Consider the following 18,523-nt stretch of genomic DNA (forward strand, 5'->3'; position numbering starts at 1 on the left):
GCTACCTCCCTAATCCAATGCTTGTGCAGTGCTGGACTAGGAGTCAGAACAGTAATCTACCCTCTTCCAATTGGTACAAACCACACGTGCCTCACTTGTTAATTCCATACCTCTTCTGCAGGCCAGTGGTGAATAACCCTTTCCCCGACATACAAGTTTTTAGATTCCCTAAAGGTCCATCTTTCAAGAACATTAATACACATTGCTGGTGTATATGGGATCAATAATTCCTCTCTTTCTTTCCTTTGGGGTCACTTGCATTCACAGGTTAGGGGGTGAAAGTCCCACTCTGTTGATTTCCATCATGCAGCTATGAGGAAGCTTAATGGATTGATGTCCCAATGAGGGATGTCCCACTGAGAGAGCTCTTGTCCAGAGTGCTGCAATAAGGGTGTTTTTGCTGACTCATCAACAGAGGGGAAGGAATGAAGAACTTAATCTTTTCTAGGCCTTGTTATTGAGGCAGACCACCTCTCTTTGGCCTGCCGTGCGCTAAAGCAGATGTGCATCACTATAGGTAACAGAGTCCTCAGGACACTTCCAAACCCGTCTCTCCAGCTACACACTCCTTGAGGTTTTCTGCCTGGTTGCAAATGTGTCCTTGAGGTATGATAATGACTCTTGCTTGTCTGGATGGAGGGGCAGGTGAGTGTGTACAGTAGCATCCATCAGGGCTGCATAGGTGCCTTGCTCTCCTGACTTCCCTATGCCATGCATTGCTGCAGGTTACCAAGAGGTGAAGGGGGAAGTCAGCGGGGATCTCCGCACGGTGCAGCGCGGCATCGGATTGGCTCTGCTGCTGCACCGCACTGTGCCAGGCTCCCTTTACCTTCTTGGTAACTGGCAGCAACATGCGGCGTTGGGAAGTCAAGAAAGGCATGCAGCTCCACCTGTCAGCCACTACTGTGTGTGTGTAGAAACTAGCCTGCTGTACAAAGGCACACATTTGCATTAATTGCTCTGCTGACTATTATCTGCCTCTGACCCTTCCCATCACTGGCCAGCAGCTCCCGGAGGTTTGCTCAAAAACGAATTCTGCCTGTAGACTGAAAAAGGTCCTGCATTCCTGGGACAGAAGGAGAGACAAATATCGAGATCTGGAGGGAGCTGCTTATTGTTGGTTCCCCCTGGGAATTCCCTGGGTTTGGGAAAGCCTTGAGCAAAATGCCCTCATGTGTGTGTTGGCCGGGGCGGGGAGGAAGGTACTGTTGTAGTTACCCATTCTCCTTCGTCTCATCTAGTTGTGAGAGCCTCATAGAAAAAGGCTAAACTTTTGGTGGCTGAGGGAGCCAAAGAGCAGTTTTGCTTTGTTTTTAAAGTCAGATAAATAGATTAAAGAGCTGTTGTTGTTTCAAAAACCGCAGTGAGAAGGGATGAAAGATTGTAAAGTGGGAGGGAAGAAAATATGATTGTGACTCATGGGAAAAGGGAACCAGCTCTGCCTCACAGAAAATGAAAGTTTCCTTTCAGAGAAAAGAGCTGTCATATGACATCTGTATTTGAGCAGAGAAATGAGGAAGTGCAAGGAGCACTGAGAGGCTCTGGAGTAGAAAGAGGATCCCTGGGAAGAAAGACTCGGAGGAAAAGACACGGGCAAGAAAGGGAGAGGCAAGAGAATAGGCAGGTAGCCAGACTGATAAAGAACTCAGATCCCAAGGCAGGGCTTGCATGGCCTCGCGGGGGCCCCGAGAGGAGCGGAAGCCCCTCATAAGGCAGCAGGAGGCCCCTGACAGGCCTGCCACATCTCCCTTTGAGGGCAGGAAGACTGCCTGTGCTGCTGTGCTGCTGGTGGAGATTCTGGAGCGAACCGCTTTTTTTGGCATCGTCTCCAACCTTGTCCTGTACCTCAACAGCAGCAACTTCAACTGGGGCGGCACCCAGTCTTCGCGTGCGGCGTTGCTCTTCTTGGGGGCCTCCTACCTGTTTTCGCCCATTGGGGGCTGGCTTGCAGATGCTTACCTGGGCCGCTACTGGACCATTGCATTCAGCTTCCTGCTCTACTTGCTGTCAGCCTGCCTCCTGCCAGCTGTGGCCTCGCAAGATAGTCGGCTCTGGTTGTGCGGAGAGATGCCAACTTACCCAGTACAACCCGCCTGCAAAAATGGTAGTACGGACTGCAACCGGCAATTGCCAAGTCAATATTGTGCCCCTGTTATGTACAGTGGTCTACTGGTCCTGGCCCTGAGCATCAGCTCTGTCAAAGCCAACCTCACACCATTTGGCGCTGACCAGGTAAGAAGAGATCTGGGCTCACATCTACCCTTCCTATTTAAACAAGAAGGATACCGGTGCACTTTGCTCCTTGTTTCATGGGCTCCTTCTGTCTTCAATATACAGTGATTGAGTAAACACAATACCTCTGAAATACATTCGAAATGGTTTGGTTTTTTTTCCTTTTAAAGAATTCTGGGCACTGTGATTTATTAAAGTTTGCTGGGAATTGTAAATTTGTGAGGGGAAAACCAGAGGGCCCAGAATTCTTTGAGGGGAATAATGTGTTTTGGATGTGCTTTAAAGGCAAAGTGTATATGCAGCCTTTGGCTCATTGTCTCCTGACTCTTGTTAAAAGCAGAATGCATTATTTCAGTTTATTTTTGCATACTTCCTTATATCCTGCTTTTCAGTACAGATTTTCAGCAATAGCAATATAAGAAAACGCAACATAAACCTAAATGAATTAAATCAAAAATAGAAAAGGCCTCCAGAAATTGAAAAGTTTTTACCCGCGGCTGAAAAGATAACACGCTCAGTGTTAAGCGAACCTCTCTAGGGAGGGACTTCTAAAGTAGGGGCCCTGACTAAAGCATCTTTTTCAGTATGCTGGCTTTTCTTCTTCTTCAGTAGTTTTTCAATTAAATGTAGCTTTTATCTTCCTACGTGTTATTTTTCTGAAAAAGACAATAAAAGAGTTTTCGTTTTTAAAAGTAGAATTATTGTTATCATCATCATCATCATCAATAATACTAACAACAATCCACCCTTCACCCTAAGATCCCAGGGTGGGTTAGAACAATTAAAACACAATGTTAAAAACAACTTGAAACAACTTGCAATCACAGAAATAAAGCAGGTCTTCAAAATAAACATCTGTGAAAAGGCAGAGTAAAAAGTCCATCTTCAGGATTCAGCAAAAGCTGTGTAATGAAGAGGCCTCCTCCATGATAAGGGAATTCCTTCTCCCGGGTCTCCAACCCCCCCCCCAAAAAAAAAAAACACCTCTGAGGGAAAGAGGTGTTCTTTCAGGTATTTGGGGGCCCAGATTGTTTAGGGGTTTAGCATGAGAAGGGTTTCTGATGTCTGTACCAATAGGGTCAGTACTTCTGCCATGCTCAGTTTCCACCCAGAACACCATTAAAACCAAACAAACATGTGTAAAAGCATCTGCAGCCAGGGGTCTTTCAAATTTGTAGGAGATTAGGCAACTTCCTGACTGAGCTCCTTACAAAGAACAAGGAAGAGCAGTTTCTCCTCCCCCCTGAGAGCGAATTGAATTTCCCTTATCCTGGTCCTAGAATGGAGCTGCTTGTCTGCTTGTGGCAGAACTAGAGCTAAACCGGATTATTCTCCCCCAAGTTCTGCATGCTATTTGTGGGTTGCAAAATTGGGGGATGGGGGGAATTTTACCAAATATTCTTGGTGGGTTTATTTATTTGTTTTATGACCTGCTTCCCAGAGTTGGATATTGGTGGGTGAAGGAAGCAGGGGGCTAAGAGAGGATTGGAAGGAGGAAGGGCCCAAGCCCATTGCTTCCTCCAACTATATTAAGCAACACTATTTCATTGTTTAATAAAATAGTAGGTCTGTGGCAGAGCATCTGCTCTGCATGCAGATGGTCACAAGTTCAATCCTTGGCATCTGGTAGGACTGGGAGAGACCTTTAATGCTAGAGTTGCACTGCCAACTGGTGTAGAGACAATACTGAGCTAGATGGACAAGTGGCCTGACTTGGTATCGGCCAGGTTGCTGTGTTCTTATTAAAGCTAGATCCACAGTTGTGCCAACATTTAATGGATAACAAAATTCAGGAGGCCATTTTGGTAAATGCCCTCCAGAATGCAGCTGAAATTCCCCAACAGAACACAAAAATAGCTTGCTGGATCAGGCCATTGACCCATTTTAGTCTAGCATTCTGTTCTCACAGCAGCCAACCAACAAGCAAGACTGGAACACAACATTTCCCATCCTGCGGTCTCCGGTAATTGTATTCAAAAACATGACTGCCTTGAACTGGGGAGTCAGAGCATCACCATCACAAACTCTCCAAGTGTCTCTATTTTCCAGGGACGTCCCTGATTTAGAAAAGCTGTCCTGGATTCTGATTTGATCCCAGATTGTCCCACTTTTCCTTAGGATATGCCTATTTTCATTGGAGAAATATTGGAGGGTATGGAGTTATCCGACCCCTGAGCTGTCTGAAGGCAATCCTGTATAGGGAAGGTTTATTTTAATGTTAACATTTTATTATGTTTTTATATGTGTTGGGAGCTGCCCAGAGACGCTGGGGCAACCCAGTAAAATGTGTGGGGTATAAGTAATAAAATTATCATGGAATGGGACATCCCTATTTTTACTGAAGAAATGTTGGAGTGTATGGTATCATGGCTGGTAGCCTTTGATAGCTGTTTCCTCCACGAAAACAAAAGGGCCTAGCTTCAAAAGGAGTTTGAGAAATAAAAACCATGTAAGAAATTTATTTTCTGAATAAAACTGGCTTGGTAGACAGACCAGTAGAATGGCTTTGCCCCCCCCCAAAAAAAAAATAATAATACAGGAGAGGTTCAGTGTAGCTCCTGCAGTACTGATTGTCCCACCTTGTCCAGAACATTCGAGATTAACCTTTCATCACCTCTTGTTTTTAGATTGTGTCTTCACAGTTTCTTGGTAGCTCCAAAGCCAGCGCCCTCAAAATGTGGTATAGGGACATGCTAAAGAGACGATATAGTGCTCTCCTGCTCAAACTCCCACCCACCATCCAGTTTTTGTGCATCTTCATTAAAGCTGTCCTACCCCACCCACTTCCCCATAATTGTTCACAAGCCAAGAAGAAGCCATTGCCTCCCTTGCAGTGGATATGTCTTCTCCTCACCAGGGTTTGGTGTGTCAGGATACAGCTGCCTCTGTCAAACTCGACCTCAGGACCCCCTTGGTTTGTACCTCATTCAAATATCTTTTGTGGCATCCCACAAAAGAGTTTTCCATGTGTGCACATCAGCCTTGCAAATAAGACCACAACAGTTATCAACCCCTATAAATGTTTACTAGTCCTAGTCCACTTATACTTGGACAGAAAGGACCCATTGTCTTTCAGGTTTTAAATATATTCCTTGTAGGTCACATGGAGACAATTCTTACAGGGATAATTCACACAAGCAACTTGTCTATCAGAACATGGTCTCACTCCCTTGTGCTTTTAAAAATTTGAAGGTGACGGACCGTGGCCGGGATGCCACCCGACGTTTCTTCAACTGGTTCTACTGGAGCATTAATATTGGGGCTGTGATCTCTCTGCTGGTGATTGCCTTCATCCAGCAGAATGTGGACTTCCTTATTGGCTATGCTATCCCTGCTGGCTGCCTGGCCCTGGCCATCATCGTCTTCCTCCTGGCTGCCCCCACCTTTGTCACAAAGCCTGCGGCTGGCAGTCAAGTCTACCCCATGTTCCAGTTGGCCTTCCAGAAAAGCTGCTGTGGCCAAGCAATCCAGAAGATGACCACCAAAACCAGGTAAAGCAGAGGATATCTCTTTCGGCTGGCCAAGGCCATCTACCGTATGGGACTTTCCTTTGAACAGTGCTGGATATGCGCTTAGGACTGGCATGAGCACCACTCAGAAAGCATGCGTGTAGCAGTTGGTTTAAAAAACAAAACAAAACAAAACAAAACAAGACAAAACAAAACTTTTTTAGATCAGTCAGAAAGGGTTAAGCATTACCTTCCAGCAAGGAGTTACCCTTTACCTAGACAGCATTAACACAGTGCAGGTGTACAGATGCAGCAAATGAGATGGTAGAATCTTGAGGGAATTATGGACTTTACCACTTTAGGATGCAAGTAGGGGGTGATATTAAAAAAACAGGGTCCACCAGATAAAATGGTTCTTGTTTGGCTGTTCTCTATGATGTTAGCTTTCTGCTTTCAGAGAGTTTCTTAAACACACACACACACACACACTATTTTTTTAGATGGCATCCCCTGCTACAGTCTGAAGTAATACAGCCTATTTGACCTCTTCATTCTGCTGCATTTTCAGACAAGGCCACATAAACTTATCCTAAGGGAATAGCTTCTTAATTAATTTAATATTCTATTTTTTCCATAATCTAGTGGAAAAAAGCACAGTGAAAATGTGACTAGCGAAGCTGAGCCCTGGAATCATTGGGAGCTCTCATATTATTTGGTTGGTCCACTTGTGTTGTGTGGAAAGGGACCGTATAAAAAGACCCCTCAAGAAGGGCGGAAAGTATCTTCCAGTTGCAGTAGGTGAAGCAATGCATGCTTCTCACTCACCAAGTGCACTGGAAGTGCAAAGGGTGGGGCATCTTTGGTTCTCCAGATGGTGTTGGAGTTCCCATTATTCCTTACTACAGACCATTTCCGAAGGGTCTGATGGGAGCTGTAGTTCAACAACACCTGGAAGGCTACAGGGTTCCCCATTCATGGACTAGCCCAATATTGTTTGCACTGACTGACAGCAGGTTTGCCAAGGTTTCGGATGGGTTTTTCTTTGCCCTGCCTAAAAATGTCAGGAATTGAACCTGGAACCTTCTTCATCCAAAGCATATGCTTCACCACCCACAGAACTCTCCTTACAACAAAGATGGAAAACCTTTGGTCCTCCAGATGTTGTTGAACTACAGCTTTTGTTGTCCTTGACTGTGGCTGATGGGAGTTGTGGCTCTCTACGTTATCCAATGCCAAGTTTCCTATCCCTTACAGCAGGGCAGGAGAAGAAACAATTCTCACTCTACTTCCAAACCATAGGAATGCACTCTCAGGGCCAAGGCTCAAAGGGACTGTGTGGACTTTGTGGGAAATAGATGGGTACTTTATCCACCTTTGAACAGGTTGTTGAGTTCTGGGGAATGTCACTTCAGGCTCTGTAATAACAGTCTTGATTCCTATAAATGAAGTGAAACTGCTATTTGGGGATAAGAAGCCCACATGAACTTGAATTTGAAGCCTGGAGTGTGACCCTGGTCACGTTATAAAAGCCCTGATACACTTTTGCTGTTCCTTTTATCTACAGAACACATAGTAACCAGTCAGAAGCCGAGGCTAATGGCTCACTTTCAGGTCCAAGGCCCCAGCCTGTGGGGATGTCACATGAGAATATTGCCAACTTCCAAGTGATCATGAAGATCCTACCTGTGTTGCTCACTCTCATCCCGTACTGGATGGTCTATTTCCAGGTAGGGCTTGGCACCGTTTCCCAATTCTGGTCTGAAGCCCTGATCTGTTTAGTGCAGGTGTGGGGAAGCTGTGGCCCTCTGGCTGTTGCTTAACTACAGCTCGCAGCATCCCTGACCGTTGGCCATGCTGGCTTGGGCTGATGGGAGTTGGAGTCCCAAAACATTTGGAGGGTTACAGCTTCCCCATACCTGGTTTAGTGGCTGAAGTTAGAAGGAGCGGAGGGTTAAAGACTGTCCTTTCATTGCCAAAATGTTCTTAAACCATGTGTGACTTCATACTTTCATAATAATAGCACATTATAGTAATAGTGTGGTACAGGAACTCTCTCTATTTGGTCACTTTGCACTAAACATGAATCTTGGTCTTTGGCCTACATAAGCTGTGCCCCATCCTTAGCAGGGAAGCAAATTCAACTAGGATTGCAACCCACTGTGCATTCATGTGGGCTCAAGCCCAAACTTAGTTCCAAGCGAACTTGCATAGGATGTTCAGACTGCAAGGTTCCTCCTTGCAGGGCTAGATTTGGACCTTTAGAGGCCCTAAGCACTTAAAGGATTTGGGTTCCCTCTTCTATATCTAATTCAAAATATGAACAATAAAAAACCATAAAATAAAATTTATTTTTTGAAATGAAATGAAAGATGGGAAATAACGTTTAGTTTGATATATTTGTATAAATAATGTTTGTGTTTGTTCAGCTGCACCATATGGTCCGTGGTAAATCTGGCAATGGGAAATTTCTGTGGTGCCCCCCTTCCCTTGGTGCCCTAGGGAGGGGCTATAGAAAAAACAGGGTGTCTGCCCGTTCATTTCCCCCTTGGTTCCTGTTGGCTTTTACAGCACAGCTGTAAAGTTGACAAGCAGTTACTATAAAGTGAAATGAAATGCACATTAAAAGCAAAGCTATGGAAGCAGAGGTGTTTCTATTCCCGTACGTTTCCCCCCAACAAGGTCATAAATCCTTGTTTGTAGGTGAGTGGGTTGCCAGGAAAATGTGAAACCATTTATCCCAAAGAGATATTTGTGAGGGAGAAGGAGCAAGCGTGGAGACAACAATAAAACAGATTATTCTAAATGTTTAAAATTGCTTAGGGGGATGTCTGTTTTGATAAAAGCTCATGGTGTTTCCATACAACACGGTTTCGCTTATCCACTCTGAGGTGCTATGGCACTAAGTCAGCTGTTGAGAGAGGTCTTCCTTCTCCAAGGCACCAGGCATCTCAGCAAGGATAGAGAACTTCCAGGTGTTGCTGGACTCCATTTGCTATCACCCCTGACTGTTGACTGTGCTGGGTGGGCTTGATGGGAGTTGGAATCCAACAACAGAGGGCTACAGGTTACCTAACCCTAGGATTCTTTTTAATGAATCCATTTAATAATATGCCTTTTAACTGATTAACCAATTCATGATTAAAATCAGAGTTGCGCCAAAATGGGACGAGGATACACATTGCACAGAATACACGGCCTCTTATGTAATCAAACACACCCGAACACACTTTCACTGATTGCTGGGGATAGGTCTGCAAAACAGTGGGGAAATGGTACCTCATTCTGAGTAAAAGTAGGTGCCCTTGCTGTGGTTGGCTTTGTGATGTCATCATGTAGCTAAATCTGATTGGCCAACTACAAGGCAACCCATCCCTGAGGTGATCAGATAATGAATTTCACTGTTCTTGCAGCATCTGCCCTGCAGATGGCTGGGAAACCAATGTGTACTGAAGACCCATGGATGGGTATGGGCACATCAAAGAAAGCCCTGTGCATCTGCTTATTTATAAGGACTTTTGAAGTTTGTTAGTTTGTGTAGGCATGTGCTACATTTAAATCCCTGACTTTGCTCTATGACGGAACTCACAGTGGCATACAAGGGTTCTCCCCAGATGTTCTCCCCAGATGTTCTCCCCAGACGTTCTTCCCATCCAAGCACTGACCAGACCCAGGCCTGTAAACATAGCCACCAAAATCTTGGTGCCTGGAGGAGTTTCTCTGGGTGGCTCCTGGGGGCCAGGGCATTTTGGGGCTCCCCAGTGTTTTTTTTTTTGAGGGGGCTGGGACCCTCAATGTGCCATGCACATGACATCAGGACATCACATTGGGCCCCCTCAAATATCTGGAGAAGCTGGCCCCTCTGCCTGCAAAGCTTCAACTAAGTGGCTGCATAATGGGACTCAGACCAGAACTTGGGCCCTATGTTCCTGTTTTCCATACTTTATTAGTGTTTCAGGGTTGCAACATATCCTTTGCTTGCAATGGATGAATAAGAGTTTATTGCAGATTCAACTAAGTTGTTTTGGGGTTAGTTTGTTTTTTGCAACTGTGACCCCATATATTACACAGGCTGATCCCACTCCTGTGTTTTTGTTTCCCTTGTTGAAACCCTCTTCTGGTCCTCAGGAGACATTTCTTTATGGTTCTGGCTGCTTTATAGGACAGAAGTTAGGGGGTTTTGTACCATGCACAGGATTTGGGTGATAATTTCCACTTTTGTAGCAGAGGCAGCCGAATATGCAAATACAATCAGATCTGCATATCTAGCCACCAGGGAGAGAACACATTAAATGTTTCTTATTGGCATTTAATATGATCAGGGATTTAAACAGCTCTGGCTGGCTTTATTAGATGCATTATTGGTGAGTTTCAGGGAGACTTGTTATCACTGACAATGATTTATGAGTTCCTGAATTTTACAACAGATTCATCTGTTTGTAACGTTGGTGCAAAATTGTTTCCTTATTTCTTCACATCAAGGAATAACACAAGAATAGTTGTCTGTATGTGGTGGGCATTGCCAATGACGTCCAGACTTTTGATCACCACAGAGCTTATACCAGTGGTTCCCAAACTTTTTTGGTTCCATAAACTCACTCCCAATGCTGCTTACTGTACCTTAGGAGAAGCTTTATTAGTACTTTGCATGCCCCACTAAGGAAGATAATAACACAATAAAATTGAAAGCAGTAACAGTTATTTGCAAATTTATTAAAAATCCAGTTGAAACTATTTAGTTTAGTTAATTCAACGAAATTGATTAGTTTGATCCAGATATATCAGCTGCTCAAAATCTGATTGTCATTTACACTTCCACTGCTTCCCTGCTGCCCCCTTGCCTCTTAACACCCCCCCCAGTAACCCCCCCCCCTTTGGGAACCACTGGCTTAGTCCTTGACAGTCAGCTGGGTTGGGGTCAATCAAAGACTCGTGATCTTTCTAGCTGAGCATATATATCTTTAATGGCATTCCTCTTGTATCGTGTTTTAGATGCAGTCAACCTACTACCTGCAGGGTCTGCACCTCTACATCCCCAACATCTTTCAGAAGAGTCAGCAGAACAACAGCTCTTTCTCAGTGGCCGCAGATGGTCACTACACGGTAGGCCATGAGAAACAATGCTAGACCTTGAGAAGATGGTGTAAGACTGTCCAGCCCAGACGACGGAGCTTGTGCCAAGCTCTGTGCTTTAAGAAGGGGACGAGCTGTGGTGACTTGGGTCACGTTGTGACAAATGTGGCATCCACCACAACAAATGTCTCTTTTAAGTGGAGGAGATATGGGTGCTCAACAGCTCCAGTAAATAGGCTGATCCTGTGGTGAATGTGTTAAGGAACAAGAGGGCTTCTTCAGGGAAGGGACATAAAGCAACAGCCTGGTTCTGCCCAGAGCAACATTCCTCCTCCTCCTCTGGAACAGCCCAGGCACAACCCCTATTTTTATAGGCAGAATAGCTGCTGACAAGCTGCATGTGACTCTAGCAATAACAGGCCTCAGACACCACAAACAGAAGAGAAATTGTTCCACTTCCCCTCAGGCCCCAAACTGTGTTGTGCTAAGCTAAGGGGAAAGTTGAGATAGGAGTAAGGATGGGAGGCATATGCAGGAGAGAATGAGGGATTTTGGGAACAGAACTCAGGCATTCATGTTGGCTTTGGACTTCTTTCTTAAGGGAATGCCCTTCTATTTCATGAATAGGAAGAAGTCTCTTTTATTTGAAGGACTTAAACGGCATTGATTTCTCCCCCCTCCCATCCTTTCTGATATTGCTTGCCCATCTCCTCAGCTTGGTAGCTGTGGTGCTTTTATTACTGTTTCTCAACTTCATTCTGGGGAAAGCATCCTTAGAATATGCAGCCATGATCCATATAGTGGTCTCTGGAAATCTGTTGAAAAAATGGATGTGTTGGTTCATTTCCTTCTTGCAGGGAGCCAACCATATGCAGAGATTGCCATGAACAGGACTCTGCTTTTTGCACACTCTGTAAAACACTCTGTTGTGGGGAATATGATAAAAGCACGATCATGTAATTGGATTGCTTGTATACAACCAACCCATGATAATCAGGAGTGAGAAAGCACACAGTGATATTGGGCAGCCACTACATGTTTAAAAGGGATGCGGGTGGTGCTGTGGTCTAAACCACAGAGCCTAGGACTTGCCGATCAGAAGGTCGGCGGTTCGAATCCCCGCAACGGGGTGAGCTCCCGTTGCTCGGTCCCTGCTCCTGCCCACCTAGCAGTTTGAAAGCATGTCAAAGTGCAAGTAGATAAATAGGTACCGCTTTGGCAGGAAGGTAAACGGCACTTCTGTTTTCTGCTCTGGTTCGCCAGCAACAGCTTAGTCATGCTGGCCACATGACCCGGAAGCTGTCTGCGGACAAACGCCGGCTCTCTCGGCCTATAGAGCGAGATGAGCATACAACCCCAGAGTTGTCCATGACTGGACCTAACGGTCAGGGGTACCTTTACCTTTACTTTACATGTTTTGAAGGTTGTACCAATTGGCCACGGCAGTCAGGGACAGTTGACACAACCAGACTAGTGCATTCAAAAATGTTAGTTGAGCAGAAGCAGTCCTGTGGTTCCTTCATCAGTTTGCAACTCAACCCACTTACCACAGCAGGGCAGCCATTCCTGGCACAGTAAATAAGGGTGGGATTGTGAGGGGTGAGTATTTGGGAGAAGCAATGACACCAAGTGTTGAAAGTGGTTGCTGAACTCTGCATGGACCCACTCACTGTGACAGCATGGTGGTGTGTAAAGTCCCTTTGCATCTCCATAGAATCCAAGCCTATTGCAGGACATCCCATCAAACAGGTGTTCCCACATCCACTAGCTCCATAGAAGTGTCAATGGTATCTGTAAGCAGAGCTTTTTTTCAGCTGGAACTCACTGGCACTTAGTTCCAGCACCTCTCAAGTGGACACCATAGCCATTATAAGAGAATAAGAGAGGCATTCATGGTGAGTTCCTGCACCTCCTCTTCTAGAAAAAACAACTGTAAATATATCTGAAGTGTGGTCTGTCTCTCTCTCTCTCTCTCTCTCCAGTTCCCAGATGCCTGGCTCCTTCTAGCTAATGTGGTGGTTCTGCTGGTCCTGGTACCACTAAAGGACCGGGTCATAGACCCATTCCTGGCAAAGAGGAAGCTATTGCCTTCAGCACTGAAGAGGATGGCTCTAGGCATGTTCTTTGGGCTTGCCTCAGTTGTTGTTGCAGGTGAGTCATATATTCATCTGTATCAATCCCAACCGCTTCCAGACAGGCCCCCTGTCAGGGGCATAGGCGAGGGGGCGCGTGCGCACAATTGGCTAAAAATATGTCCATAAATATGTCTATAAATAAAAATATTGATTATTGCCTCATAAGAAAAGATTTTAAATAAAGGATCTTTATATGATATGTGGGGCCCTGTTTTCCCCTATTTTTTCCTGCCCCACATTCCTTTTTCTTTAAATTTCTGTGGCTAGGGGGTGCAATCTGGACAGTTCTGCCAGGGGTGCAAAATCACCTAGCTATGGCTCTGCAGGAAGGTAGTTCCAGGGGTGGAGGAAGGAGGGTGCTGTAGTGCTGGACCGTCCCGGGTGTCACCGCTGAGGGGGGTGACAAAATGCCAGGCGCCACTCACCGCAGGGCCTGCAGCACGCCCAAGTCACGCATCTCTCCTGGGAGAGACGTGGTGGCTTGGGTGTGCTCAGGCTCCCACACTGCCCAAATGGTCCGCCCGCCACCTCCCCCTCAGCTGTGGGGCAGCTGAGTGGGAGGAGGCAGGCAGACGCCTCAGAGGCCCCGCAGAGCGTCCTGCCCCAGCTGGCCCCACCCAGCAGGTGGCTGGTCCCGCCCCTGGGTGCAGGGAACACGCACCGCCCCAGGCGCCCAATTGGCTTGCTCCGCTGCTGGGTAGCTCCAAGTGGCAGCCAATCATTGCTCTTCCATTCCATTCCATCTACCACTGCAATTGCAATGGACTTTACGTATCTCACTGTGTTTAGTCCTCATCAATGGACATGAGTATTGTGAATGGAACCATTTGAAACTCAGCACACATTCACTATAACCCTTGTGGGTGCCATTATAACCCCATGTTACTTTATAAATTGATGTTTTAATTATATCACTAAAACACCTATCCAAGTTTTATTAAGAACATTGAAAGAGATAACAGGGGTAGTACACCATACTGCTGTAATACTTCAGTAATGTTCTGACCCTACATTATAGTGTTATAATGCAAGATCTTTCTTTCCTGGTTTTTTTTAATGTTATCCCTGGAAACACATTTTAGTGATAATTAAAACAAAAACAAAAACAGAGTAATAAAATGGTGCTCACCACAAATATTATAAATAATAAATGCATGCTGAGCAGTGATAGGTTCAATCTCTCAATATGTTACTGTCCCACATCAAACCCCCACTCTTTAAGAAAGATGGAAGAGTAGCACTAAACACATCTACACATGTAGAGATTGTGCTGCTTTCCCATTCTTCGGGGGGGGTGTGTGCGGAGCTGGGCATTCTGTGTTCTGAGGGAAGATGGAAGAATAACAGGAAAAATAGAGGAAGACAATAACGGGATGGCGATGCTTCCTGCAGAAAGTGACTGACTAATACACAGCAATTCTAAAGTAAATGCCTCATAAGGGAAGCACTCCCCAGTTCCTATTCTTAGAGTAAAACCAGTTGAGCCCGAAGTATAAAAGATAATAGGTTTATCAGCCACCTTGCTCCAATAGAATCAGAAACAAGGCTTCAGGAATAAGGAATGCTATTTTATCAGTTCCAGGAATCAATTTGTATTTCATGAAATAGCATGCATTACAGTTGTCCTGTGATTATACTACTTCACAATGCAGATGGGGGATTGTAGGTTTCTGAATTCCTCTACCATGTAAACAACAACAACAAACAATAAAAACTCAGTTACCAGCACTTAAAAAATAGCACCCTGGGGAGAAAGCTAGGCTGTAACCCTGCATTGTGACATGTTATCCTTCCTTGTGAAGGGAACCTTTGTTACAAAGTGCATTCAGTCATGCCATACACACACAAATACATACTACTCACTTACTACTAGAAGGACTATACAATCTGTTTTTTTCTGAAGACCTGCTCTGAGTGTTGCAGTCCAGATGTCCAGGTTGCGATGCAAATGTCAGGATGCTTTAGCCAGTGCTGATTGCCCACTAGGCCTGGCAATCATCAGCACAAGCTGTGCAGTCCGTATAGCTGCTTCCCCACAGTGTGCGCAGGGGTGCCCCAGGTCAAAGACGCCAACGTTTCCCTAGCACATTTTCTGCCTAATGAGCATTACTGTGGCCAGTTGGCATCATCAGGGCATGCTCACAATATATAGATATAGATTCATTCCAAACCCTGGCAAGGCTTTGTGGAGCAGCAGGGCCATCTTCCATGGCTGGAAGATGGAGAAGGGCAGGACAATTGCTGCATCAGCCCAGCACAAGAGGAGGGGAAATTAAATTGCTCTCCCCCTTGTTAGAAAGGCCCGACCCGGAGGCCAGTTGGAAATTCCTGCAGAAGCATCTAATGACCCAGTTCTGGACATTTGCAGCATCTGGGAAACTCCTCCAGAACTTCACGCTGTTGCTGACATTTAATGTCTTGACTGGGAGCGAGACTGTACAGTTTCCCTGGTTGTCTTATGTAAACCCAGTTTAGTCATGAGATGCCTGGCCTGGTCTGAGGAGTCAGGAGCCAGCTTTGCCCTCACAGTGAAAGGACAATTAGGAACGCCTCCGTATAACTGAAACACCATGTATGTTCCATTCTTCCCTCATGCTAACGAGTTTGTGGGTGCCAGGCACCTCTAATCCCTGGATCCAGGGTTCAGGAAACTTGATTAAAATATAAGCCAGGCTAGCTTCTTCATGAGGTAATCACCATCAAGAGAGAACAAAGGAAAGGTGATGAGCCATTAAGAAAGCAGTGGAGAGGGGGCTCTGTGCCAGATTGCAAATGGGTGGGGCTCTTAGATAGTGAGAAGGACAAAGCCTGTTTCTTAGAGAGCAGCGCTTTTTGTGGAGTGACCTAGAATAGGGGAAAAGTTGCAGACTGGAAAGGCAGAGCGAGAGAGAGTCATGGCTGATTTCTGCTTGAATCCAAGGCTGTGGCTATGGGAGAAACAAGACCCCTCTGAGGTGTTAATGTTGTGAACCTTTCCATCGTAGGCTCAGGTTGCATATATGTGTAAATAACCATATTTCATAAAGACACCACCGTCTCCACTGTGCCTCATTTACAAAAGGAAACAGGCACCAGGTAAGCATCTGGAACCCCTGGAATCTCACACTGCTCAGTGATTGGGGTGGCATGCAACTTTATGTTCCATTCTTTCCTGACCCCCTTTTGTGCTGCACTACCTGTCTCTCAGTCATTATGACCCTTGAATAACCATTTACACCTCTTGCAATTGTGGCATGATAAGGACTGATTGAAACAGCAATCTGAGGAGGAGGGGAGATACATTTGAAGCATTCATTGGCAAACGGGAAAGTGCACAGAAGTGTACCACATGGCTCTCTTTTAAGCTGTTAGCTGGTGGAATACTCTCATTAAAGGAACAGCAAATGGTCCTGTACACACAGAGGCATGGCCTATGATTAAATATATCCCATCTGTGAAATGCATCCTTGCTATGGGTCTAAAGGTTGCTTCTGCTCAATAGGTGTTCTGGAGTCTGAGCGTCTGAAATACGTGAACAACAATGGGACCATCTCACAGAGAATTGGGAAGGATGTTTACAATGCAGCCCCGCTCTACATCTGGTGGCAAATCCCTCAATACCTGCTCATTGGAATCAGCGAAATCTTTGCCAGCATTCCTGGTAAGCAGCACAGAAGAGTTTTCTATGGCACTAGCAAGCCTGGAACTGCACACAAGGGGAAAAGCTGCTGGGAGGGGGTCAATGGAAGCCTAAATACAGTAATGGTTTATGGAGCCTTGAACAATGGTTTTAAAATAGCTGGTACTTGCTCTTCTGGTTAACTAACACTCCTTCCTCCCAGGGCTGGAGTTTGCCTACTCAGAAGCTCCCAAATCCATGCAAGGAGCCATCATGGGTCTCTTCTTCTTCATTTCCGGTGTGGGATCACTTTTAGGATCTGGCCTCCTGACATTGCTCTCTTTGCCGGCCGATGGCTGGATGCACTGCCCAGAGGATTTCGGTAAGTGATACAACATCTGCTGCCCTTTAGCTACAAGTAGCAGGTAAAATCAGACTGTAGGGCCTCTTGACATGCCCCTCCTAGGGTCTGGGCTTTGGCCTATGTCCGAGTTATAACAGCAGGGCAGTGTAGGCAAGAAGGGAACCTGGTGTGTCTGAGAGGTTGCAAAGAAGGTATGTTGTCAGGAGGCTGCTGTAGACAGAGAATACGAGGAAAGAATTGCCTGGAGTGGTGAATGCTGCAGTCCCTGGCAATGGGACTCCCTGCTGCTGGCCTGCTTTGTGTACACTAATGGCGCTCCCTTTTTCTCCCCTAGGGAACATTAACAAATGTCGGATGGATTATTATTTCTTCCTGCTGGCCGGGATTCAGACAGTAACCTGTGTCCTCTTTGTCTGGATCTCCATCCGCTATGAGCGCCTCCGCTCTGCTGGCCGCGAGGGCAACTAACATCCTCTGCCTTCTTCCACTGGGACTGCAAAGAGGCGCCAGTGTCCCCTGGATCTCAGCGTGCTGCAGAATCCCCACCACTGTAGCCTATATGGTTAACTGCTGGGACGTTGCAGAGGCCAATGGTATATAAAAGGATTAGAGAAATTAATTGGGGATAGAGCCGTCAGTGGCAGCCAGCCAAAGACGACAACTGCACGTTCAAAGTGTCATTAACGTCTTAGTTCTTGAAGCTGAGCCCGCGGAGCCCAAATTAATTATCCCGGGATATAAGCCACTGTGACTAAGTCACACGGACCCATTCTCTGACCTGGCAAAGCTGCTCTTGCTCCTGTGAGTACTTGGCATTCCTTTTGCAGCTCAGCTGTCCTTTTCGGTGGCGGGATTAAACCCCAAAATAAGAGAAGAGTTCTCCCTGTATCTCTCCTCCCTCTACCCCCTCCCTCCCCCATGCCCAAGCCAATGACAAGACCATTCTATCTTTAAGGCACTGTGCAGCCTTCTTGAAAGTCACCTCCTTGGGGAAATTATTCCCTCTGGCCAAGGGTGAGCGTAGCAAATGGAGATGTAGCTGGTGATGGGTTAAGACATCAGATATATACAGCAAAGCTTTTCATGCAACGAGATCTGGTGTGGAGGGATCTACAGTCCTCTTCTGAGAATGGACATGGCCTTTAAGGTGTGCACCATCAGTTACTGAGAGCCAGTTTTGTCACAGAGAAAACAACACCTCTTGCCCCGCTTCTGTGGGGCATGCCTTCTGTTGCATGAAAAAAGGAAAGTGGTGGCCTGGGATGTGAAGAGCACAACAGTGTTCATGGGATGGGCCCAGAGAAGATGGAAAGGAATGGCACTTGTGGAATGGGGACTTCCTGACTGCTCCCTCCCACCTCACGGCATCCCTTAGACACAAACATCCAGCAATGGCAGGGACTGCAATGGGACACGGAAATCAGAGGAATCTGACAGGGATGTCTTGGGGAAGCTTTAAGTACTTTAAGACCTCTGTGGATCCAAGCACTTGTATTTTGAACTTATGCAATGTGAACCTATGTCACTTCATTTTACATGTGGGGAATACAGGGATAGATTTATATTGTGGAATGGAAACATTGGTCACTTTCAATTAAAAAAAACAATCACCCAATGTGTTTCTGATCCTCTCACTGAACAAACTTCACTTGCAAACATGAGCCAGCACAAAATC

At 45.9% G+C, this 18,523-nt stretch overlaps 1 protein-coding gene across 1 annotated transcript; it reads left to right on the forward strand.

Moving 5' to 3' along the window:
* The first annotated feature begins 1,462 nt into the window (after window positions 1-1,462).
* Window positions 1,463-18,463, forward strand: SLC15A3 (solute carrier family 15 member 3). Its single transcript, XM_082221028.1, has 8 exons — window positions 1,463-2,232; window positions 5,425-5,723; window positions 7,246-7,408; window positions 10,671-10,781; window positions 12,734-12,902; window positions 16,368-16,526; window positions 16,708-16,866; window positions 17,183-18,463. Exons 1-8 carry the CDS (start codon window positions 1,669-1,671, stop codon window positions 17,314-17,316), a joined length of 1,758 nt encoding a protein of 585 aa, XP_082077154.1. The 5' UTR covers window positions 1,463-1,668; the 3' UTR covers window positions 17,317-18,463.
* The last annotated feature ends 60 nt before the right edge of the window (window positions 18,464-18,523 follow it).

The sequence above is a fragment of the Podarcis vaucheri genome (assembly GCF_965113315.1).
Source record: "Podarcis vaucheri genome assembly, chromosome: 1".
Taxonomy (NCBI): Eukaryota; Metazoa; Chordata; class Lepidosauria; order Squamata; family Lacertidae; genus Podarcis; species Podarcis vaucheri.